At 41.5% G+C, this 26,052-nt stretch overlaps 1 protein-coding gene across 1 annotated transcript in view; it reads right to left on the bottom strand.

The window, feature by feature from the left end:
• Positions 1-26,052, bottom strand: part of myo3b (myosin IIIB) — a 68,035-nt gene that overhangs the window by 16,594 nt on the left and 25,389 nt on the right. Inside the window, 18 exon segments of the mRNA XM_063497428.1 lie at positions 5,117-5,322; positions 6,837-6,914; positions 8,080-8,100; positions 8,867-8,946; positions 14,984-15,113; positions 16,635-16,723; positions 16,857-17,010; positions 18,137-18,284; positions 19,094-19,304; positions 19,926-20,052; positions 20,166-20,280; positions 20,359-20,457; positions 20,538-20,740; positions 20,873-20,956; positions 21,236-21,340; positions 21,812-21,928; positions 22,024-22,108; positions 25,511-25,666. Coding sequence (XP_063353498.1) covers positions 5,117-5,322; positions 6,837-6,914; positions 8,080-8,100; positions 8,867-8,946; positions 14,984-15,113; positions 16,635-16,723; positions 16,857-17,010; positions 18,137-18,284; positions 19,094-19,304; positions 19,926-20,052; positions 20,166-20,280; positions 20,359-20,457; positions 20,538-20,740; positions 20,873-20,956; positions 21,236-21,340; positions 21,812-21,928; positions 22,024-22,108; positions 25,511-25,666 — 2,208 coding nt within the window.

Genomic DNA, 26,052 nt, shown 5'->3' with positions numbered 1-26,052 from the left:
CCGACATGCCAATAATAGAACAATATAAACAGATTTCAAGAATTTTTAAAAAGCTACTTTCAACTGCTTTCTTTGTGACAAGGGATCACATATTTGATTTGACAGCTTTTTTAACACATTTTTAACGTATGTCATTCCTATAAAAGATTGTTCTGCCACTTATTTATTTATTTTTTTGGTTAGGCAATCTAAAAGTTTCAAGGCCGGCAAAATCCATTCACCACCTCCTCGCGGTGTCGGCTGGAAACAAGATCCTCTGGAACTTGGCTAACGGTGATGGTCTTTGACGACAGGCGGTGCGACACGTCGGTTAAAGTATAAAGTTTGTCGCATCTTATAGACATGCCAGCCAGAAACTTCTACCAAAAGAAGCCAGCTCATCTACGATTCAGAACAATCAACATTGGAACTCTGACTGGACGCAGCCGAGAGCTGGCCCAGGTATTCAAGAAGCGGAACATCGACGTAGCCTGTGTTCAAGAATGCAAATGGACCGGAAGCAAAGCGGCGGAGATTGGAGAGGGATATAAGCTCTTCTACTGCGGAGAGAGAGCCACTAAGAATGGAGTGGCCATCGCACTCAGCAAACACCTGCTCCAATCCCCGTATAAGATTGAGCGAACATCTGATCGATTAATGTCTATCAGAATCGAACTAGGAACAGCTGACGTTAATGTTGTGACCTGCTATGCACCACAGACTGGATGCAGCGATGAAACCAAAAATGAATTTTGGGACAAGTTGGACAGGATCATACGGACCATTACCCCGGATGAACACATTCTAATCGGAGGCGATCTGAACGGCCACGTGGGATCGAACAGGGGTGGCTACCCACAGTGCCATGGGGGACAAGGCCTCGGCGTGAGGAACGACGACGGAATACGCATCCTCGATTTTGCGGCGGCGCACGATCTGGCCATTACCAACACATTCTTTAAGAAGCGGCCATCGCACCTAGCCACCTACACCAGCAGCGGACATGCAACGCAGATCGACTATTGGATGGTTCGGCGGCAGACCTCAAACAGGTCACGGACACGAAAGTAATTCCATATGAATCCGTGGCCCCCCAGCACCGTCTACTTGTCATGGATACGAAGATTGTCAAGCCAAAGCTGCCCAGATGCCGGACAGGACCAAAACGATTCAAATGGTGGAAGGCGAAGGAGCACAAGGAGAAACTGACAACTATGCTCCTCTCACTTGCAGTAAACACTGACCAACCTGTTGAGAAGATGTGGACTGAAGCGGGGGAGCGCATCCACAACATTGCGGAGGTCACCGTTGGTTCAACAAAACCGGGCAGAAAATACATTGTCCACAGGTCTGGTGGTGGAATGAGGAGGTACAAAAAGCAATAAAAGCGAAGAAGCTGGCCTATAAGACTTGGTGGCGATCGCGAGCGCATGAAGATCTCACCCAATACCGCTCGCTGAAATCGGCAGCAAAGAGGGCAGTGGCCTCCGCGAAAAGACGACACTACCAAGATCTTTATGACCAGCTCCAAACCCCAGAGGGGGCCAATAACATCTACCGACTTGTCAAAGCCCGCCACCGCGCAAAGCAGGACTTTGATACAAACCATGTTGTCCAAATCAAGGGAGCCGACGGGCAGGTTCTGCGAGACCCCCGAGACATCCTTCAGCGCTGGTCAGATTACTTCGCTGGAATCAGCAATGAAGAATTTACACATCCCCCTATCCCGCCCGGGGACCCAGTCGCAGGGCCTATCACACCAATCACCACTGCCGAATTCCAAAACGCGTTGAAGAAAATGAAAAACGGAAAAGCCACAGGACCGGACGACATCCCAGCTGAAATCTGGAAGATGATGGGCGACCGCGGTACAACATACCTTGCGGCACTCTTCAACCATATCACGGTCGAAGACAAAGCCCCCCGAGCTTGGACATCGAGCATCACAGTGCCCATCTGGAAGGGCAAGGGAGACGTCACAGAGTGCACCAACTATCGCCCAATTCGTCTACTCTGTCATGCAATGAAGATCTTCGAACGTGTCCTGGAAAATCGGATCCGTCAACTGGTCACAATCACCCCGAATCAATGCGGCTTTGTTAAGGGCTGTGGAACTATCGATGCCATACACGCGGCCCGTTTGCTGATGGAAAAGCACCGGAAAAAGAACAAGACGGTGCACATGGTCTTCCTGGATCTGGAAAAGGCATTCGATAGGGTCCCCCACAAGCTGATTTGGCGATCATTACGAACTCATGGTGCCCCGGAAGCTTATGTGAAATGGACTCAGCTGCTCTACCGTAATGTCACAAGTGAGGTCCGATGTTCAGCGGGAACATCACCAGCCTTCCCGATTACCGTTGGCGTCCACCAGGGCTCGGCCCTCTCGCCCCTGCTGTTCACTCTCTGTATGGACACCGCGACGGCTGATCTGCAATCACCACATCCATGGAGCCTCCTGTATGCAGATGATGTGTGCCTATCAGAAACAGAAAACTGCCTAGCCCTGCAAACCCAAACACAAGGCTCTCCGAAAACGGCATGTGCCTGAACATCAAGAAGACTGAGTACCTTGAATGCAGCCCCCAGACCAACAGTACCATCACTATCGACGGCGAGCCGCTGACTAAAGTTGCCCAATTCAAGTACCTCGGGTCCCTTGTCACCTCGGACTGCGAAACTCTACCAGACGCCAGACTCCGTGTCAACACAGCATGGAGGAAGTGGCATCAGGTGAGTGGAGTCTTATGTGACAAGAGAATGCCAATCTATCTTAAGGCGAAAGTCTATAAGTCGATTGTGCGCCCAGTGGCACTCTACGGGTCAGAGTGCTGGCCAGCGATGACCAAACACGAACAAGCTCTTCACACCATGGAGATGAAGATGCTGAGGTGGCCTCTGGGTCTCACACGACTTGACTGAGCGAGGAACGAAGATGTCAGGAAACAATGGGGAGTGACACCAATCACAGACAAGATGCGAGAGGCGAGGCTCCAATGGTACGGCCATGTTGTCCGTAGCGACAGCCCAGCAATTAGATCTGGATGGAAACAGGCCACAAGGAAGACCAAAAAAGCGCTGGATGGACCGAATCAAGGATGATATGAAGGCTGTGAATGTTACACCAGAAGACGCCCTTGATAGGAAGAAGTGGAGGAAGGCATGCAAGATAGCGGACCCTGCGTCGCGGGATATAAACCGCTAGGAAGAAGAGTCTAAAAGTTTCAAGTTAGGTATCTAAAAATGTTGACTTACAGCCTCAAACTTCTGATTTTATAAGTGAAATAAGCCTCCATACCCTCCTAATGCAAGCTCAAAGGGATCTTTGTGTTCTCCTGGGATTGAACCAGGAATCTTTCACTTATTAGGAAAATATATAAACTACTAAACTATAGAGAATAAATCAAGCATGTGTCTGAAAGTGGAGCCATCTGATATTCTCGTTTAATGCGCTACAAATCTTGAAATGTTGAATATTTGACAAGATATTGATCATTCAGCTAACTTAGTTTTGGTAGATTAGGGGATGATGTAGTGCCTACTTACTTAACTGCCTTCAAGAAATGACATTATCAATATCAACATCTTGTTGCACATTGCTACTAGAAGTACTGTTAAGAGAACCACAGTTAAAAACTTCCTGCTGCTCAGAAATCTGAGTCAAATATGACTCTTTAACAGAGACCAGTGCTGGATCTCTTTTCAATGCATCATCGTCTCCTATTTCAGTAGCCACAGAAGATCCTCATTAGCGCAGGCCTATCAGTGTGCATCACCCACACCGCTGTTTATTGCTCACATTGTCTGGATCCATCCACCGATCCTGCTGTTTATAAAATACCAGCATAGGACAGAGTGGTTCTAACTGTTTGCTCAGGGACATCAAGGCTCCAAAAATACTCGTTCATCTTTCGTGTTCTGGCAGTGGTCAAAAAGAAGAACAACAACAAGAAGAAAAACTTCTTTGAACTCCCCTCCCCGCCTCAGTCTACAGCCTTTCATTCTAATTCCTGTTGATACCTGTTATTTCTTTGATGGTAAATACAAAGCACTGCAACATCAGACGAGCCTTTGATATGGGAGCACAAATTTAAATCAGTTTTCACTAAAGGTGCAGTTTAGCCATTCAGGTCTGTCTGTATGACTTCTGCCTGGCTCAGGTAGGATGATATGGATTCAATAGCAAGGTTAAAATATATTTACACACTCTCCTTCTCACACAGGCACACTTCAGGCACAGGAGACAACAGGGACGTCATCGTGCCGGGGGTTGTGTGTGATCTTCCAGTAATCGGCCTTCGATACTGGGAGCAAAAGTAGGACATGCAGGGAAACACCATGTGGTCATTCAAAGTTTCAGCTCGCCAAAATTAGGCCCACATTTTTAAAGCTTCCCCCGAAGCAACGACACTAACCAGTCATCTCAAAGTTCTTCCTTCCTACAGGCCACAAGTCTAAGTTAATTAAATTTTATATAATCTTAAAGTCTCCACATTAGAGGTGGCTGGAATACTTTTCAAAGGAACACTGATCAAACATAAGCTTTCTGGCATTTTCTCACAGCCTCATCTAAATGTGTGGATTTTTTTCCCCTTAAAATTTAGGTGTACGCTTTTAAATTTGAGGAAGCGTGTAGTGCTTAGTAACAGTTAAACGGATCCTGTCCCATATTTTTAAAAACCAAAAACAACACCCTTACGTAAAGCCCCCCGTTAATGATGAGACTTGTTTTAATTGTGCTCTAATGTAATACCGATGGGACAAGGAGACTATGTTTGAGCTTTTTCAGGTCACCGAGTATAAGAACAAACTCTTTATGAATAGTAAAAGGAAATCTATTAAAATGCATCACCCCTTATAATCACAGTTCCTCCTTGTTTGAATTTAATCCATATCTTCCAGACTGGAGTATCCACCCAGTTAAAAGAGCTGCAGGATTTAGTCTTGCACTATCACTAATGACTGCCAATTAGTCAGCCTCTTGCTCTGCTCAACATGTAGCCCTATCTAATTAAAGAACCCGTGTTTTTGTGTGATGTAGAGCACGGCTCACTTGTTCTACGCCATCTCTGGGGCTGTGTCCGCATGCGTGCGTGCTGCAGAGTGGAGGCGCCGCCTGTCTCGACGCCGCTCTTACCTGTTGACAAAGTCTTCAAACAGGATGCGGTGGGAGTAGCCTTGGCGGCGGATGTTCACCGTCTCCAGGATCCCAGTGTAACGCAGCTGCACCATCACCCGCTCCTTGCAGAAGCGCAGTGCCTGTCTGTCGTCATTAGGTTTGATGCAGCGCACAAAGTGTGGCTGGCCCACGACCATCTTAGACAGCAGGTCCATCAGGGAGTACTGCACAAACACAACAATGAGGCAACAATAAACCACGGGCAGAAGCAAGAGAAGACACGAGAGAGCAGTTATATCGTTTCATATTATCAGGGTTCAAAGGTCAGATCAGATCTGCACTGGAAGAAGCATTCAAACTTTTTCCAGACAGTCTCATAACAAGCTCAATGGTACCCACGAGAATTAATCAGTATGAATCAATAAACAAATCTATCCCAACAGGACACAACAGTGTTTTTAATTCTAAAGTAAAAGACATCATGAATTATTTAGGGATTTGAAAAAAAAGCAACACTGTGTGATTCTATTTGCAGAATTGTTGGTATCAGTTATGGTAATGTTAAAAAAATGCAATGTAATAACAAAACGAATTAAAGTGTCCAAGTTGATTCTCATTCATCCAGGTCCTGGCAGTCTTCAGCACTTAAAAACAAGGTATGTGACCTGCTTTGGGATTAAATATAGGGTTTTGTCCATCAGTTGTTTTAGAATTGACGTCTTCAAAAACCAAAAAAAGTCCACTTGCTTTCTTTTTAAGCACTAATTAAAGATATATTTACTGAGCTGTATTTACATTTTATGACATGAAAGGTGTCTTACAGGTTCGTAGTCTGTGAGTACGCTAAGGTCCTCTCACTCTGCTCCAAATGACCAAAGCAGAGTACATTTCATCATCAGGCCATGAGCATGACATCCCTGCAGACGTTCATATACCTGCCAATTCTGTGTTAACTCGTTCAACTTCACACTCATACTACAAGGCAATATAACAGAAATGACTACTCATCCATGGTGTCTGCAACTATTTGTGTCCACAAGTGAGTATAACCCCTACTTTATAAAGCTGCAGTGGACTTGTTGGCAGACAGTTAAATGATTTACACAGAACAAATTCATTAAATTCAATTTTGCTGTCCACCAGCCATCTTCAGCAAACATTCCCCAGCTAGTCCCTAGAGCAAGGTGAGGACATCTTTGAATGCTTTTCATCAGAGGTAAATTGACAAAGAACACATGAATACCCATAATTCATTTAATGTAAATATTATATTACTAAATATTGTCAGTAAAAAGTAACTGAAGGATCCATTGATATCACAGACTTTGCTGGTTTGATCAGTTATGACATCATATTAATAACAAGTGAATCCACTCCTCAGTGGAAGCTTTTAGTTGTTTTCAGACAATCAGTGCTCCTGCTTTACGTCATTAAATCTTGCTGTTTGGAGTTATTGATACAGCATAAATTAATCAAATTTGTATGAGCTTCAAATTAGTCTGCAGCTTCATATGTTATGAAGATCATTAGCTACTCAGCTGAACCTGAAAAGCAGCTATCATTTTATTTTCGCATTTGAAGCTTTTCTTTGTTACTCTTACAGACAAAGTACACAGTTTAAAAATGCAAACAGCAAAATGAGACCAGCACGTGGACTACGGTCTCATTTTCCTGCTGATGTATGGTGGAGTATGTGTCATCAGGGCAGTAATTTTTAGCGAGAAATGCAAACACCTACACGGAAATAGGAGGCCACAGTCTGTCTCCTCATGTTGGTGGTTTCTTCTGGGTGGCGGATCATCTCCATGGTGTCCACCTGAACACAAACAGTCGCAATAAGCACGCTGCACTGATGATCAGGCCAGACTTAGGCCACTGCAACATAAAATGCAGCAGATTCAAATGAGATGCTGTTCATTTGCAACATGACATCTTCAGCGGGCTCTGCAGAAATAAAGGTATTATTACAGCAGGTCCCCTTTCTCTAAATGGGCCAGTTGGGAATACACAGCTGTACTAACTGTGCCGTCTGTATAACACAGCCTCATAAACACTTAAAGCTAACAATCTAGAGAATAATTCGGCACTGCTGTGGGGCATGGGAAAATTGCAGAGCATTCTGAGTAATGAGACTAGCCGTCACCGAGCAGACAGTCATCCTGATGACGGCGGATTAACGAGGACACAATATAAGCTTTCTAATGGCCTTCGCAGTTCATGGCTTCATCAAAATTAATGATGCAATAGATATTTTATAGTAAGTGAATATCTTAATACTTTATTTCATCCTTGCACAGAGAAAGGAAGGTACGTGAAAGGCTGTGCGAGCTGCACAGGAACGAGACGCTCCGACACTTTGTACTTCTGTATGATCTGCTTTCAGAATAGCAAACGGCTATCGGAGACTCACTTCCACTGTTCTAACAACTGTCACTTTAATCTGAGCGCACTGGTAGCTTCTCGTAAGCGTCAGTTTCTGTCAACTTTTCTCCAACTCTGATTGAGAACGAGACGCATACATATTACATCAGTCTCACAGAGTTATTACTAAGAAGTCCTCTCTTCTTCAAGAATAACTGAGTAGGTACTTAGTGGAAGCTCAACAAAGTAGGACTGTTATTATTCCCACTGTTATTCTGGCCTTTGTTTCCGTCTCACATGAAGCATTTTTATAATCTAAAAGACACATCGCGGAGCATTTGTTTACATTAATAACTCAGAAATGTGGCTGTGTGGAGAAAAAATGGTTCAAAAGGGATGATTTACATTTTCCAAAAGCAGCTTGTGATTGATGTTTTATGACTGGAGCTGCACAGTCAGTCTGTGAAGCGCAGTTTGAAGTTTTAGTTTTTGGATTACAATAATGCGATGATAACTTCAGTGAACTATGTTGGGGTTTTTTTTTCTCAGATCTGTCCTGTGGTTCAGAGGTGGTGCATTTCGATTCAGAAAGTTTTACTATTATCAAACAGGAGTCTTACCTTCAACAGGTATTTGGGAGACTTTGAGTACAGCACATGTTGTCGAATAACATGGAAGGAAAGGAAGAGAGAAATGGAAAGACAAGAGGAATCTGAAAATCAGCTTTAAGAGAGGTTCGAGTGTAAAAGCATCATGTGACTTGGTATTTCCTATACAAAGATCAGATTAAAGTTAGTCAACATAGGCTAAATATTTTCAGTCATATAAGAAATGCAATCTTTGAGATATTATTAGCTTGTGAAATTCTGTCCCTTAAACAAAGAAGATCCAGAAATGAAAGTGTTAAAGTTCAGAGAGAGAGGCAGTAAGAGCTTTTTCTTTTAAGAAAATTTCCAGCCACTGATGCTGCCAAGACGCAGCTCAAACAAACTTAGAGTGAACATGAACAATCAGCATTGCTGGATGCAACAAGAGATTCTACATGAAATATCATGGTAAGAAAACCGTCAAGCCAATGCAGTGATTTAAGCTGATTTAGGAGAATCTGCAAAAGTCATCCTTAAAATTTAAAACGCTGCCTGCCAGCAACAAAAACAACAATATTCACTAAGTCTCCGAAACTACTTTTATGATGTAGACACTGAGTGCCAGATGGCGATGCTGTATCACCACAAGCAAGACAGCAAACATAACAGGGTAGTCAATTAATGTGGCTATGCTTCACAGCACAGGTTTTTACTGGGTTTCTTATGGTGCAATGCCTGTGAGCAACAAATAAAAAAAATGTAAAAAAGCATTATGGGGCTTTTTTGCACGTGATGATTTGGGCTACAGCTGAATGCTCACCTTGGTGCGTCCTGAACCGAGCTGTGGTGGGAGAGATCTGGAGGCAGCGGTGACCCTCGCTCTGGACGTCGCCAGATTTCCTGTTGAACACAAGAATGAAGCCAATGGACTTTCACACAGTAATATGAGAAAGCAAATAACATTTGGGAATGAGCCAGCGGTGTTTCAGTAAACACTCTGGGTTTGATTTTCTTTTCTTTTTTATTCAACATACAAGAAAAAGGTGTATAAAGCGTGCACCACTATGTTGGTGTTCATAGAGCAGGAGAGTATAAAGAAAAAAAACTAAGCTGAATCCATGGGCTCAGGAGTGCATCTGCGTGCACAGCAGTCCAACAGCCCCACACACAGCGGAAAGGATGTGAACATAGCATATGCAAGACAGTCTGAACATTTCAAAGTTTCTGCACAAGATGTCCAAATGTTTTCTCTGGCTATATCTTCAGAGGCTAAACTGTGATTAATAGCAGTGAAAGAAGCCTTTGAAGCAGGATTGGTGACATCAAAGTCCTAATCCATGGGTGGCAGGATTTTTATAATGAGTGGGAAGTATCTTAACACATTTCAAAGGGTTTACTCCATGAATAAACAATAGCTGCACAGATGTGCCACACACACCTTTAGAAAAATACGTCTGCAGACACAGGAGGCAGCATTACCCGAGCAGCCGTGTATGGCAAGAAGGAAAACCTTTTTAAGTTTTTTTTAAAGATAAAGCCAAACTGACAGCCCAACAATTGTTCTAGATTTTCTACCGCACACAGACAAACTTCTAAAATGCAAATACGCGTTCGTCTTCTGCGATATCATTTCAAGACTCGCATCGGTTGGTGAGGACATCGTCTGACAGCGAGCCAGAAACTTAAACACCGGATCAGCGCCTGCCTTTTCCCAGAGGACGCTGCACTATCAAACGTGTATTAGAAGCTTCAATCAAAAGCCGGACTGATCAAAATCAATTTAGGATGGATTAATTAACAGGCAGTGCACTTCTAACTATAGACAAAGGGTGTCCTACTGGTGCCAAAGGGTTTTGCACTGAGCCAAAGCAATGTGCCGTTCATAGCACACATAGATACACACACACAAATATGTGCGCACACACTGCTGTAGTCAAAACAACCAAAAACATATGATGTGGGCACTCTTCAAAAGAGTCTTTTAAGCTAGTACTGATGTTGCTTTTAGCTTTTGACAGTTATCTCCCAATTTTTATTTATGCATCTGCTTGTTTATTCTGCTAATAAATCAGGGTTTTTTTTGTATCAGGCAACAAACTAAATGCAAGACATTCTGCCATATTAAAATATGCTTTTTATATTTGTTGTAAATACGTTTGGAAAAATAACCAACGGATCAAAACTGGAACCCAAAAATAGAAGAAAGGACAGAGTAAAGCCCGATATGATGGAAATGTGAGCAGTTAATTGCTCATTATGAACACATGTTTGTGAGAAGGTCTTGTGTTTAGGATACCGGGAACAGATTTTACAACCTCAAAGGCCCCTTCGGCAAAACCTACACACATGCACGCACGCACGCACAAAAAGTATGATCTTTGAGAACAGGGGCTGTTAAACTGTGTCGGGTATATTACCAGCACACAGGCAGGGAGGGCCCTGCTCCAATTAGCCCAGAGTAAAGCTGGATGGATTAATTGGAGTGGGTCTTGTGCAAATGAAGTGCGCTCTCTCCTCTCCCCATTAGTGCTGCTGGGCCAGATCATCTGAGCACATTTGTCATGATGAATTAGCGGCTGCGAGTGGAACGGGCTCGTGGAGTGTCACTGTGCTTTTACGCCTCTCACTTCCATGACACCATCAAGAGGAGATGAAGGGGCTGCGCTGCGATGAGAGAAACTATGACAGTTGTACCTAAGCCTTGCAAATGGACACTCGCTGCTTTCTTCGTGTATTCCTTGGCGGGTCGTATTAATTCATTCTTCCGGCGGGTTTCATATCCCCTCCTGACTAGATGATTAGAGCATTGGTTAATAGTCAGTATCCTCAAAGACTTCTGCCTCCTGAGACACGAAGCCAAGGGAACACCTGTGATGTCCGGCCTGAAAAGAAGACCTTCTAATTTAGATACAGTAAGGAGCTTGTCTAATGATGTGGATAATAATTATTCAAACACAGAGACGAGCTAGAAAAGGAAGATTTGTTCTTTGAAAGCGGATTCAGCTGAAGAATAGGCTACATGTGTTTTAAGTTACAGATGGAGACAGCCCTTATTCTCGGTCAGAGTTCTCATGATAAAAATAAAACGAAAAGAGAAAAGGAGTGGAAATATAAGAGGTTAATAATTGAAAAGGAGGGCGAGCAGGTGAGGGGAATATTTCCCAGGTCATTCAGACTTGAGAAACAGGTGGAGGAGCGTCCCACTGATCGTTTCTGCTTCACGCATGTTGCTCTTGGCATGGACTACCAGGACGCAAACAGAGAGAGGCAGAGTGGTGTGTGGGGAGTGGGGGGTAGAAAGAGAAGAAAAAAAACCCTTCCTTGGCATCTGTGCATTCACTTTGAAAATTAAGCCCAGCAAGAATCCTGTAGGAAAAAAAAAAAGCTCAAGCTGGCAGTTGTATTGGGGTTCTATTGACAAGAATAGTCAATGTGCTCGGGATTAAAAAGCAATCCCGCGTTCAATATGACACCTCCCTACATGCTTTTATGAGTGCCAGTGTGCGCCTTGTACTTCAGAAGCTGTGGATCGAGCTGTCGACACGGGGGACAATCAAAGTTGTAAGAGAGAGCAGCCTTCCTGAGCTGAGTGAGCAGAGCCTTGCTGGATATCTCTGCCCGCTCTCCCGCTCTCTTTTTGAAAACATGTGATCTAGAAACTCAACTCAGCAACCAAGCAAATTAGATTAAAGCACCCGTAACCCCCCGCCACCCTACCCACCCTCTATAACCACCACCGTTTATGCCTAGAGATGGCTTCGGGGGCTGTTGATTTAAATGCCATCCACTACTGTCAAAGCAGATCAATCATAAAAAAGCATGGTGTAATTGGCTTTTAGTGACACAACACAGTGTTGCATTTATCAAAGGATGTTGTACCATGTGACTTAGGAGAGCCGGCTTCTTGCTATTGATGTACAAGGCCCGTCAAAAAAAAAAAAAAAAAAAATCCCTCTGCTGACTCAAAACATTCCCCAATACTGCGATTAGGAGAGAATTCAAACAAAAGTATTACTTGGTGAGTGTCTCTCCTGCTAGAGAGAATATGTGGAAGTGCAGTGAAAGACTGCAGTGTCTGCCGACTGGGATGAAAAAAGGCAGAGAACAAAGAGCCAAATATGTCATATCGCTGGGAGAAGCCTGTCACTTCCACACAGGAGGATCTCCTTACATGAAGGGAGACGGAGGGAGATGGCAGAGGATGGGAGAGCTGCAACTGTGGCTTCGTGTGAAGATGTAAAACCAATATGTAAATTGTTCGATATGAACTCCACAGCCCTAAAGATCTTGCAGAGCATATTACGGCATGAGCTTCTTTAGCAACTGCAACAATTGGCAAATGGCATAAATGCTCCAGCTGACAAATATTAGACTTCAGATTGTGATGTGACGTGATAAAACTGACCATTAAAACTGACCTTTTTGCTTTTAAATCTGCAAAATAACTAGGGGAAACAGTTAGGTATGAGATAAATGTAATCAAAGGGACATATTAAATTATAGTACAAACCTGAAAATAAATGGGAAAAACTCAGAGGATAAATATTTCACATTTTTTCTGAAGGATAGTGCAGGATCTATGATATATCTACTTATTTATTTTGCAAATACAAAGAGGAAAATACAAAGATGCATACAAACTCAGGGAGGGTTTATTTGTTTAGAAGCTGGTAATAAGAAGTCACGAATGCTATGTATTAGGTGCTAATAGCGTCCCCTCCAAAGACGGCATGTAATAGTAAATCTTTATATACAGAAATTATCCCGTGATTAATTCTTTAAATGGTGGCTTGCTAACGAATAATTCAAAAGGACACCAAATTACATCAGTGCAGGTCCCGTTCATACCTGTAATTTTTCAGTGTACAGTATAAGATGTTAAAACCTTATCGGTTGAATGAGAATATAGCATGTATGTGCCTGCGCGGCCCACTATCTGTGAAGTCCATCCTCTGACAAAGAACTGGCAGTCTCGATGAGCAGTGTGCATGTGCAGATGTGCTATGCTACAATCAGCAGGGCCAGGCAGCCCTGAGGCCACACAACACACACGCGCGCACACACACACACACGTCCACTGTACTGTGACCGTGGGTTGCCCAAGCCCTGGTAGGCCCAAGTGAGCTCTGCCAATTCAAACACTGTGATCCCCCTGATCTGGGAAAGGCCCTGGCTCTGAGGAATTTGTCCATGCAAATACATCCCATTTCCTCTGACAAAACACCACCACATGTCCAAGCCTCAAGGACCCACATTCTGCAAGGCTCAAGTGCCCTCGCTATTCACCGCCTGGGAACTTTTTACTTTCTGAGGCCTTCACACTTCCCTGCTACCCTTCAATCATGAACCGCGTCGACAGTCGGGACATCACATTCTCAAATTGCAGTCGCTTGTTTTACAGTCGACAGAAACCAAAAAGTTAAATTGTCTGATTTATAGATATTGTGTCCTCACTGCAGTGTGACATGCGCATCACCACAAACATTAACCTCCAGTGCATTCATGCACAATGTGTATAGTCCAAAACCCCAGATCCAACATTTCGCTTTCATCTCTGCATCCAGGCTGCTGCAGGTCTACGATGGTGTCCCCTAGTGGTGACACACTGAGGGGGCGGCCCAGACAGTGAAACCACCCTGGTGTAAAACAGATTTCCATCAGATCGCCCCAGATAATGGTAATTTCACAGATAACAGAGAATCCATAATGTGGAGTAAAATGCAAATTAAATCTCCCCACAAATTTTACCCCGAAGAATAGATTTATAATTTTCTCATGCGTTACTGTATCTTACTTAAACAGTGCTCCATCTTTTCCGGCACGATAAGCCCGAGCAGTGTTTCATAGCTCTTTATCTAACGAGATGATCTGCGGGTCCACAAGCTGCAATATGAAAATCGGACCTCTGACTCTAAAAGAAAAAAAGATCTGTGTAAGCACGGCGTTTCTAAAAGAATCTTAAACATTTCAGGATGAAAACGTTCAAAAGTCAGGACAGACAAAAACACAGTTGAAAAGAAAAAAGGAAATAAAGAAGCTTTCAGGACTGCAGCAGTAAACACTGCAGCACATCTTAGTTTCTATTCAGTGCCTTTGTGCACTGAAATTAAGTGTTCACTGAATTGGGTTTTATAGAGTGTACTTTTCTGAAGCTCGTAATTGCAGAAAGGAAGTGGCTGAAGGCTCCCTCGTGCACAGCCAGCAATTGAAGTTTACAGACACGCTGCACAGATTTCTACAGGAGTCTCAGCTTAGGTGCCTTTTGTGAATCGAAGCTCCTTCTAATGCCACTGGGAGAGAAAGCAGGCATTTACAGGTGCCTAAAAAAGGAAGTGAATCATATAAAGTGGCTTAGCTGAAATAAAAGTAGGAAGTGAGAATCTGATAATATAAAACATCTATTAGCATTTCAGCTAAATCAAGTGACCAGGAGGGCCCCAGCCCCAGCTAATGACAAGCACATTACTCTACCTTCATTTAACCAACAGAAAAGAGGTGGGAAGAGTTGCTTTTGTGTTCTCAAAATACTCTTTCTTCATCCCCTGGGTATTTAGAAACCTTATCATAAAAATATCCCACTGCACCCACAATCTGTAGATAGCATTCAGCAGAGGGAAACCAAGAGGGACAGCTTAGTGAAAATAAAAACAGAGCGCCATGCGGAGAGCTGAGCCTCTCAAGAGATAATGGAGACTGCAGATTTATCCGAGCACGGCACGCAGAGGCTTGAAATGAAGGGGGGCTGGGGGGGGGGCAGCAGATGCCTGGGAGTCGCGTCTTAAAGAAACCCACTTACCTGAACATTTATGGGAAGAGTAGACAGCAGCACTATTCACTGAGTGATATAGTCCCGCAATTGTTAACAAAAGGAAAGTTTCCATTTCCTCTGTGGCTAGTGGTTAGTTGCTGAGATTTTCTAAATAGCATTATATCATACCTGTTTTAGTTAAGGGGCTGGAAAACAGCTGCTGCAAAAGTTTGTTCTCTGACGTCCTCAACACCACAACAATGTCTGCAGGGAGAGTGTCTCTGTTTTTCTCCAAAAAGCCATTCACATTGTACATTACCTGTTGAGTTGGACATGAGAAATACACGTACGTGTAACAGTCAATTCACATTTTCTGAATCTGAATTGTCATCACTCTATGATATGGCTGAAATTAATGCTAGGGTATGGTTTTATATATATATATATATATATATATATATATATATATATATATATATATATATATATATGTATATATACACACACACACACATCTTATGTGAGGGTAAAAAGATCTCAGAGAAAACTGATGTTCCTTTTAACCACAGAAAAAGCACAGGTGTGACCAATAAAAATACTGATGGCTGAAATCCATTAGAGGTTCAGTTGCCGGTGTTGCGCATGCTGCTTCTGCCAAACTGTCAAAGCTCACTGGAATACAGATGTTTTTAGAAACACCTGCGTTTTTCCTCAGTGACATGCGATAGGTTTGCTGTGCCGCTATCCAGTCCTGGATTTATGAAAAATTCCAATAACACAGTTCACACGGCTTGGTGATTCCCAAAGAGCTATTAGCTGAAAGCTTGGCATATCTCGGCATGGTGTGCAGTATGTCATTAAAAAATCTGAGGAAACTGAACAACTAAAGGACAAAGGAAGAAGTAGCAGCACTAAAATATCTCTAGCAGATGAACAGTATCTGAAAGTCATGGCCTTAAGAAATAGGAAGAAATCTACTGTTTGCTGAACCCTCATCAGAAATGGTTTCCCAGCGAAAGGATGGCTGTCAAGAAGCCATTCTTAAAGAAGGGAAACAGGAAAAAAAGGCCGAGGCCTATCCTAGCTGTCATGAGTTGACAGGCAGGGTTTCTAATCCGTCACAGGGATAACACAGAGAAACAGACAACCATTCACATTCACCCCTTCGGCCAATTTAGAATCACCAGTTACCTACACAGGCAGATCTTTGGAGTATGGAAGCTTGGGTACCCAGAGAGAATCTATGCAGGTGCGGGGAAAGCAGGTAGACTCATTGTAAGGAGCCCCAGCTGGGTGGTAGACTTGAACCCAGGACCTTGTTGCTATGAGGCTACAGTCCTAACCACTGCAGCACTGTGCCACATTTCATATGTTAGCATGTCTAATATTATAATCCGCTCAAAAAAAGTGTCCCTTTTCACGTTTTGTTCCTACAAGATATTTATAAGAAATAAGTATGAAAAAAGTAAACATTATGTTCTATGAGAAAATGTGAAGGATCAACTAAGAGTTAAGTCTTTATAGACTTTTTAGTAACATTTCACAGACCTATAGGATTTTTTTTCCTATTTTTCTTTATATGGGATGTAATAATTTTTTTTTAAAAATTGTTCAAATTCTGAGTCACAACAAACCTAATCAGACCCCAAAACAGATGTAGAGAAAAATCCTTCCATAAAGTATGCAGATGTTTTTCAAATACTCAAAGTAAAGGCATAATCAGAATAGAAGGTTTTACCAAGCATTTCAAAGGCCTGAACACTGGTTTACATATGCTCACACCCATCATCATCAAGGCAGTAGATTGTTAGTTAAACACATCCAATGAAGTATCTGATACCTGTCCGGCATAATGCTGAATTCCAAAACAAAGCTCCACTCGTTTTGGTATCCAAAAATATTTGCAGCGCAAATTGTCCTCAAACTTATCTGTAAAGAAGACATGTGGAAGAAAAGTATAGCATGTGAAGGCTCGTTTTGCATTGATCTGTGAACTCTTATGTAACTGAGTTATTTCATGTGCTGCATCTCAGCATGTTTGCGACTGTAGTTCCAATCTTACCCACTAGGGTCTGGTCGGTGGCCTGAGGGAAGCGGCTCTCTTCATCCAGCAGGGACAGCAGACCCATGGGCTTCTGCAGAAACATGTCCAGAATGGGCCTATTGTCCTCATACTCCACCAGGCTGGCATCAACTTCCTCGCTCTGGTATTCCATCTAATTAGAACCAGTGAATGCAGAATAATAATCTAGTTATGGTTTCTCTAAATGACCCAATTAAACAATCTAGGCTAAATATGCAATGTGCATGTGTGGTTTTAAAAAAAAAGAGTTTCTAATCAAGCAAACCACACACTTGCAGCCAGCTGTGTGTGTCTACGGCTGAAGTTTGCAGCGTAATAGAGTCTTTTACTGAATGCATAAAACAGAACAGCTCCAAACCAACAAATAGAGCCACTTACTTATTCATAATTTATTTCAATGTGCAAATAACCCAGAGTCAAATCACATTATTGCATCTATTTAATTTCAGATCAAAAAGTTGTTTTAAATATATATTTTACTAATAAAGTGGAACCAATGGATCTAAACCATCCTCATGTTTAAATCATTAAGTCAGAATAATCAGTTTCTGTGTACAGCAAGACTGAAGACATCCACACACAAAATAAAGATCCCTTTTCCACCGAGCATTAGCCCTACATCAGGGGAGGATGTTTTCCACAAGCTAAAGGCCTTTTTTTCAGAGATCACTGCTATAATTAAGCTGAACGGGGAAAATGTAGCTTCCAATAACACTTCTGGTCCTGGAGAGAGCTAAAAATGTGAATGTAAATGAAAGTGCAGAGGCTATTATTAGTCCATATGCCGTACGGAGTTTGGCCTCAATAAATAATAGTTTGTATTTTTCTAAAGAAATGCACACTGAGCTAACTAATGAGAAAATGTGCCACATCACTAAACCGAGCCACTTTTCTTGAGTTCTCTTTAAAAAGGACTGTTGCAAAGTTACTTCAAACAAAAGGGTTTCTGATTGATGTCAATTCATCTCCATCGAGGAAAAAAGGCTTTTCGCACTTCAGGGTAAACAGCTTCATTAAATCAATTAAGAGAGTAATTTGGGGTGACTTGTAGGAAAAATTAATGTTGAGAGCCTTTCTGCATTGGTAGCTGTGTAAACACCAAATGTATTTAAGTGACTAATTTCCATAATAGTGTTTTAAATGGAATGTTCTCTGCATATTTTGTGTTATTCTTTCACCCCAAACACATTACAGTGGTATCTTCTACTTTGTGCATTAGAGCGGATCATTTAAAACCTATTTATGCATGAAGAACTCACCTGTTCGAGAGCAAATATGTGCTGGTTGAAATAAAACTGAATCTGCTCGTTTGCGATGTTGATGCACAATTGCTCAAACGAGTTCTTCTTGAAGTTTTCAAATCCAAAGATGTCCAGGATTCCCACATTCATGCCGCTCTCTACGGCACTTCAAAGGAAAAAAAGGGGGACAAACAAACTTATTCTTCTATGCGATGGAACAAGCAAATCCCCAGCAGCCATATTAATTGATAAAACTTTAATGATAATCCAAGTTCAACCCAAATATGGAGTCTGGTCTGGATGGCCTAGTCTGACGAGAAATCATAAACACCGTCTTTGAAAAAGTCAGATTTTCTTAAATGGTTTTTATTTCAGTCTCTATTGATTTAACCTCCAGTTATTTTCGATGTCTGCACTAACAATACTCACTTCTGCAACACAGCATAGAGATTTATGATCCTGTATTTTATATTCAGTGCTTGGAGCTGCTACTTTCATGATCAGTCATTACCCACAGTATGTAGAGGTCACCTTTAACCAGTGCTACCAGGTTATTAATGGCAATAAGGAAACGGCTAAGATGACTGGAATGCAGACGGGAACTCTGGCTTCATCTCTGAGAGACGACTCCTTGACAGTCAATGCTCATATTTATGAAGGAATTCTTTTGGATCAATGAAAAGCCTCTTTGCAGTCTCTCTGAAGTCTTTTTAATCATCTGAACATTATTTTCTCTGCACGCAACTCTGTATCAAAAATTTATTAAAACTTTTTTCTTTTTTTTTTGCTCTCCTTTTGCTTGTCTTGTGCTTGCCCATTGATATTCTCCTCTTCACGTTTGCATCTACCTCTGCAGACTTCCAGAAAGGTCATCAGAGCTTTGCAAAAACTCTGAGTGATCCACCCCAAGAAATTACAGAAAAGACAAAAACAGTGGGCATGCAAACAAATTGTTCATCACTAGCACGCACTGACCAGACATTCATGTCAGGCTGCAGGAGTGAGTTGATGCGATTCACTATCCAGCTGAACAGGCGTCCGTACAAGGCCTTGGACATGGCGTCTCGGACATCGGCGGCTTTGTCCACGGTGTTGCTGCGGATGATGGTTTCGCCCCTCGTGACCACACACTGAGAGGTAAGTGCTTCCTGGAGCTCCTCAGGTCCAATGCTGAGGAGAGACGCAGCTGAGAAAAAGGCGAGACAGTCAATCAGTTTCACAGTGAAGAGATTACTGCATCTTATCACAATACCATAATAACAAACTATAACATGGTTATACTGCAGATATTTAAAGTGGAAAGTGGAAAGATTCCCTTTTCTCAAATTCTACAACATCACCTCAAATCAACAGCTCAGTGATCCCAAACACACATCAAAACTGTTTTGGGGATGGATAAAGATTTGTGGACTTTATTTAAAAGCCAGCTGAGCTCCACCAATTCTCCCAACAAGAGTGGTCAAATATCCAAGCTTGCTGATCAAGGTGCAGCTTGCTAAGGGGCATTTAACCAAATATTAGTGAGAGGTAATGTATATGTCTGAGCCTATATGCATACTTTTGACCATGTGTGGTTTAGAGAATATCCAAGATACATTCAAAGTCACACTACACCCTACAAGTTCTTGTTTCTAAAGCAATTAAAGATGTACAATCCTGGTTTATTTTGCAGCCAGTGATTAACTTCCTAAAACACTTCAGGTCGTACAAGTTTATGGGAAGTACTGATGACTTTTTCGTGTCAGTCACCGATGACCATTTTTTATTTACGGTCTATGCTTACAACACACATTGCCTAACATCTCACCGTTCTCTAAGGCCTCTGAGTTAGGCACTTCACTCTTATCGGTCTGATGCTGGGACGTGATGGAGGCAAATTCAATATTCCCAGTATTCAAAATTGCTGAGAGAATTTTGTAAACAGAGTCGACCTCCTAAAAACAAGATATCAAAAGAAAATTTTTACATATTACGTATTTTATATATTACAGCTCTCAATAAATCTGTGGCCAAACATTGCATATCTGATTGCTTGAGTGTTTAGTACCTCTTCTGTAAAGCCGATATTTCGGAAGCACTCCTGAATGGCATCAAACTGCTCTTTATATTGTTTCCTTGACACAATGTCTTGCATCACTTTGCAGTGCTGACTGTCAATGTACCTGCAGATTCATGTTATGACAGTCAAATTAGTTTCCACGTTGTGAGGAGTGAATGATGAGATTATTTGCATCACAAACCTGGGAGGTGTCCCATCTGGCAGCCTGTAAGTCTTCAACTCGTCTTGGTGGTAAAGGCCGGCATATATGTAATAGAATATGTGGAAATTTTCCTCCCCTCTGAAGGAAAAACATGCAGAAGTTAGACGAATTACACAAATTCAACTGCAGGAAGGAAAAAAGCAAGGGCAGCTGCTTACGGAGCCTGTTTGATGACCCTTGACTTCTCCAGCAGGTATTCAGATATCTTGGCCCCAATAACCGCTCCTGTCGGTGTGAACTTCATCTCCAGGTACTTGCCAAAGCGGCTGGAGTTGTCATTGATTGCCGTGCAAGCGTTTCCAAAGGCCTCGACGAGAGGGTTAACCTGCAAAATCTTCTCACGGAGTGTCCGATTGTTTGCCTGAGAGCAACAAAATATTTATTTCATGAACTCTGGTAGATTTTTAAGATAGTTTATGAAGTAGTTAAGTCTGGTATTAACAAGTTAGAAATGATGAGGAAAAAAAGTGACCAAAGAGCTACTATGCAGTACCTTTCCCAGGAAAGTAAGATGTTGAACAATTAAATGAGCACTTTCTGTTTTCCCAGCACCGCTTTCTCCACTAATGATGATACACTAACAAACGAGACAACAGTTCATCAAGCGGGAACACTGACATCATATATCATATTTTTTTCATATGTTATTTACCAACATTTCCTTGCTCCTTTGCTTTTGTCCAAAAGTTTCCAAATCGACATTAAAAAATAACTGATTGTAATTAAAAGAAATTGCTCTAAAGCATTTGTAAAACCTACAGTGCTTTTTACAAAATAATTTTCATTATTATTCTATCAGTTTTAGGATTGCACGGTACAGTGCTTCAACCTATTCAGTCACTTTTCTGGAAGATACCTGGTCTTTGCAGAATGTCACCATGCCTTGGTAAGCTGCATCTGCAGTAGCAAAGATGTGTGGAGGGTTGTCAGCTCGCTTTACGCCATGGTACAGCTTAGAGAACTAAAGGGACATGAAAGTATTCATGAAGACTTTTATTTTTATTACGGCTTTGAAGAAATTAACAACCAACAGCTTGGAGAGGACAAAACTTTGCAGCGTCACATAATATCAATATCGGATATCCAGTGAAGGGAAAATTTGAGGAAAAATGCATGCAAAGTTGCTGACTGTACATTAGAGATGTTTAGAGTAATTTAAAAGATTAAAAATAGTTGATTTAAACTGATTGAGCAGAAAATTAATTTTTAAAAATCTGATTTGGGGGCCAGATTGTTGCACTAACTAATATGACAATTGCCATAATAGTTACTGTTACTGCGAATAAAAACAAAATAATAATAATAACAATAACTAGCCCTACAAATACAGTATCCACTAAAGCAGAACCTGCATCATGACTGGCATCCATTCATCATTTCCACTGTGTTTGTAAAAAAAACAAAAACAATTTGTGACTGATGTGTTACCGACCTGGGGAGAGTAGATGCTGAGATTCTGGAAAGGATTGAGAGCGATGAGGATGTCACCGACGTAAGTGTACACCTGCAGCTCATCATACCTCTTGTGGAGATGGCTGATGATTGTCTCCTGCAGAAAAGAAAACACACACACGCAGCCTAAAATCAACAACTTTTCAGCTTGGGCTGATCAATGCATGACGAGATAAACACATAAAATCCTACCTCGTCTAAGAACTCCAGGTTCACCAGATCATCATCAGGACTGCTCGCTATTATGAGGGTTTTACGAGTATTGATCCGGACGTGCCTGTATGAAGTCAAGGACACGAGATGCCTTTTAAGCCTGTAAAGTGACCACTAAATGAGAAACAGTAGTGTGACTGGCTGAATGTAATACCCAGTCACTTCCACGTTTTTCACGAGGCCCTTTAAGCTTTCCCAGGGGACAAAACTCCTATTATCACAGGCTGTGGTTGCACTTTATTCATGTTTTGACCTATCACTCTCCAAAGAGCCCCCGTGGACAGAGGTCAACAAACCTCCAGCTGGCTCCACGAAAACCTCAGGGGAAACCACAGAGTGTGAGAAAGAGAGTAAAACAGAGCAGTGCTTGTGACTGCCTACTGCTTTGTGTGCTGTGTGTGTATATGCACAACGTAGAGTGGACATTTTGACATTTCTATAACATCTAATGCATCACAAATCTTAGCATGACTACCAATAATAGTCGCTTAGGACAACATGAATGACGTCAATTCCACAGAGAATAGACTGACATCAGCCAAACCTAACAGCCATAAAATTTTGACCAGGTTTATCAGCGTAATATGGTTTAGTGGAGTCAGTAATCCCATATACTACCATGAATCCAGACTCCAATAGTTAAGTCTGCATACAAAGCCTTTTACGAGTGAGTAACTACCAGTACTAGCTAGTCAATCTAGCCATTTGCTGAGCTTAACCCACTTTGTTCCAATAAAGACTTCAGTGTGAAAATCTTGCTGGGAGCCATTTGTAGCAACATCCAGTCAAAGGCTATCTACAGTCTAAACAGAAAGTCAATAAAGTGCCACAAATCTGAGGATAACTGCCAAAAATAGTTGCTTAAGACAGCATAAAAAAATCAAACTTACAATCTTTCTTAAATTTAGGTATTTATTTTGGTATTATTTTTTCTACTTTTTTGTTACTACTTACTAGTACTGATAATATTTATATTGTGCTAATAATATAAATATTCATTGTCCAGCCTCCTATGATAACCTTGTTATAATACACCAAATCACTGAAGGTTCTATTATGACATCATGTTGCACAGCAACCACACACCATTGGGCTAAAATGACCCATTTCCTTATGTACCTATAAGACACTTAAGCTCTGTAATGTTTTAATTTCACAACAGTAACATCTACTTTAGTAAATACCAATACACATTTTGTTATGCATCTCCAAATTGTATTTGCATTTCCATATAATAAATTACACTAATTGTCACATTACCTTGTGAAATCAAGATTACTGTATTTGTAGACCATATCGAGATTTTAATATTAGAAGCATATTTGTATATTTGTACTTTAAGGCAAAGGCATTTAAAGCTACTTGAATGAGTCTAGCTGGAAAAAAATTCCAGCATGTTATTTACACGTATAGGTAATTGTGAAATCCTCTTTGACCATGTGGTTTTATATTTAATTGAACAAAATCTTTCATACCAATTTTTCATTATATATACTTGAATGGGGTGGAAAGTGTGTGGCTGAAAAGGGAAGCAGTGCATTTATATCTAAACAACATCTAACACCCCTAGTTTTTATTTACTTTGGTTTTTTTATTTTTGCTTTTGTAAGTGTGATTAAGTATATCAGTTTATTAGCAGCATGACAGACTAAACAATACTGCAGCATGCACTTGTATAAATAACCAGCAGCTTTGTGGTTGGTACTACAACACAGGGAGCAATATTGCATTTTCGAACTGGCTGCCATCATGTTGGATAACGTTAACACTTCTTTCACCACTTTTGTTTCCAGAGTTATTAACGTTGCAAACAAGAAGAAAAAAGTAAATAAAATTAAAAATGAATTTGACAGATTTTTTTCTCTCTCTTTTTTTTTTTTTTTAGAAACCACAATAATAATATTGCCTATTGTCGATTATTGTAATGTACTCAGAGAAATCATATAGTAATACTGAGATAGCCATAACATATCTTAACCTAACCAGTACAGTATTAGTATCATGACATTTTCACTTGTCTATGCTATTTTTTGTAACATGCAGCTGAAAGCCGTCCCAGTTTTCAAACAATGTTAATAAGCATTTAATCAAGTGTCAGGTCAGATAAGTGGGCCATATTTAATTTCACTTCTTTGACTCGTAAGCCTGAAGAGCTTATGATAAAACAGGGTTAAGAAACAGTAACAAGTAATCTCTAAACATGGACTAGTTAGGTTGCATTGTGCAACCTATTTTAATGCTTGGTGGTTTGGGGCTTCAACAAAAGCACAAACAATTGCTTTTTTCTTCTCTTTTGTCACATTTGTAACATACATCCATATTCCATTATAATAAATATACAATCAAAAGACTAGCTCAAAATATAAATTCAAGCTTCAGGTTAGGAGCTTTTTCCTTCTCTACTTTTTGAATTAATTCTCTATTCTGAATATAGTGTAAATGCAACAGCACAGAAATATGCTCAGTATGTGGTCCCTATAAAGTCAATCCCCGCCATCATGTCCCTTAGAGAAAGACTTGAGACCTCTAGCGTCTCACTCGCTCCTGCTTTGAAGTAAATCACACTATTCCACCTACGGCAGCTACTTTTAAGTTCTCTATGTCTTTATTCTTATCTGGAGTCATTGTTTGCTGATCTGTGGCATGAGAGACTAAACCAGGCGAGCCCAGTTCTCGCCCTACAAGCTCCTAATCCCATTATCCACTTTCACTGTGGACAGGAATTCGGGATCAGGCTCAGGCACAGACTCTGCACACTCCCGGGAGTAAACAGAGCTGGCACAACATCAAGACTCTCAGTCAAGGGCAGGTTCAGCAAACTCCTTTATAATGAAGATTAAGCAATGCCAAAGTCAGTATTTCTCCAGTAAACAGGAGACTTTCTGCTCTGTCGCTTGCTGCCATGTGAGTGTCAGGGTGAAGATTTAACTTTCAAGATGTGCCTTTTCATATGGCTGCGTTCATTTTTTACACACATAAGGAGGTTGTAAGGTAGTTGCTATTTTAATTAATGAAGGAAATAACTAATTAGCTCATTAAAAGTGAACAGACTGTAATGCTGCCATGTCACCTATTTCTGGGTGCAAATCTATATTTAATTATTCCATCATTGGGTTAATTGGTTGGAGAAGTGATGTGTACTAAGTACAACCACTGGACTAATTGGGACTTATTAATCTAAGGTTACTCAGCACAATAACTCCTTCTGAATTAGTCACACTGCCCTTACTTCTCTTTAATCACATACTGTAATTTCCATTACTCTGTTTCATCTTCATTTCTGTACTGGAGTGTAAGAAGATGAGACCCTGCCCCCTACTGGACAGAAAAAATATCAGCACCCAATCAATGCCTATCAGTGAAATAGAAATCTTCAACATCCAAATGAACTAATACAGTTTGCATCTTTACTATTTCGTAACAGGGGAAATTAAAAAAAACAAAACATAAGATTTGGGATACTTACTTGGATTTGGTTTTGCAGCCTATTTGTTGCTGCTCTTGGATGAGAGCTGCTAACTGCTGACGGAGAGCTGTGTCCTTGCCATGGGCCTGCTTGATAAAGGGGTGCTCCAGAAGGTGGGTCGCAGATGGACGTGCCTCAAAATCCTTTATCAGACACCTTAAAGCAACAAAATATCACACAGTTACCTCTAAAACCCTCAGACAGAAAAACTGCCCTTCATCAGTCTATAAATCAGAGTGAATTAAACAGTTAACTGCAGCCACCTGAACATTGCGGGGAGCTGATTTGTCTGGATCAACTGTGAGTGATACTCATACCAGTGCGGTGCCGCTTGCAAGTGTTTTTAAGCGTGGGTCACTAATCGATCCTTCTCCGAGGACCACATGGTCACTATCACCATGGCCCCGAGTCCAAACAAGCCCTGCTGTGGCACAGCGGCAGGTCCTATCTGTGATGTGCAGTGTTTGCCAGCAAGTGATGTCACTTTGTGATACAGGCCTGCCTGCAGCAACCCTTCAGCCACTGATGTCAGTTTGCTGATA

Source organism: Pelmatolapia mariae, linkage group LG16_19 (assembly GCF_036321145.2).
Source record: "Pelmatolapia mariae isolate MD_Pm_ZW linkage group LG16_19, Pm_UMD_F_2, whole genome shotgun sequence".
Classification (NCBI taxonomy): Eukaryota; Metazoa; Chordata; class Actinopteri; order Cichliformes; family Cichlidae; genus Pelmatolapia; species Pelmatolapia mariae.
The sequence above is the reverse complement of the archived record's forward strand: the minus strand, read 5'-3'. Positions and strand labels throughout refer to the sequence as shown.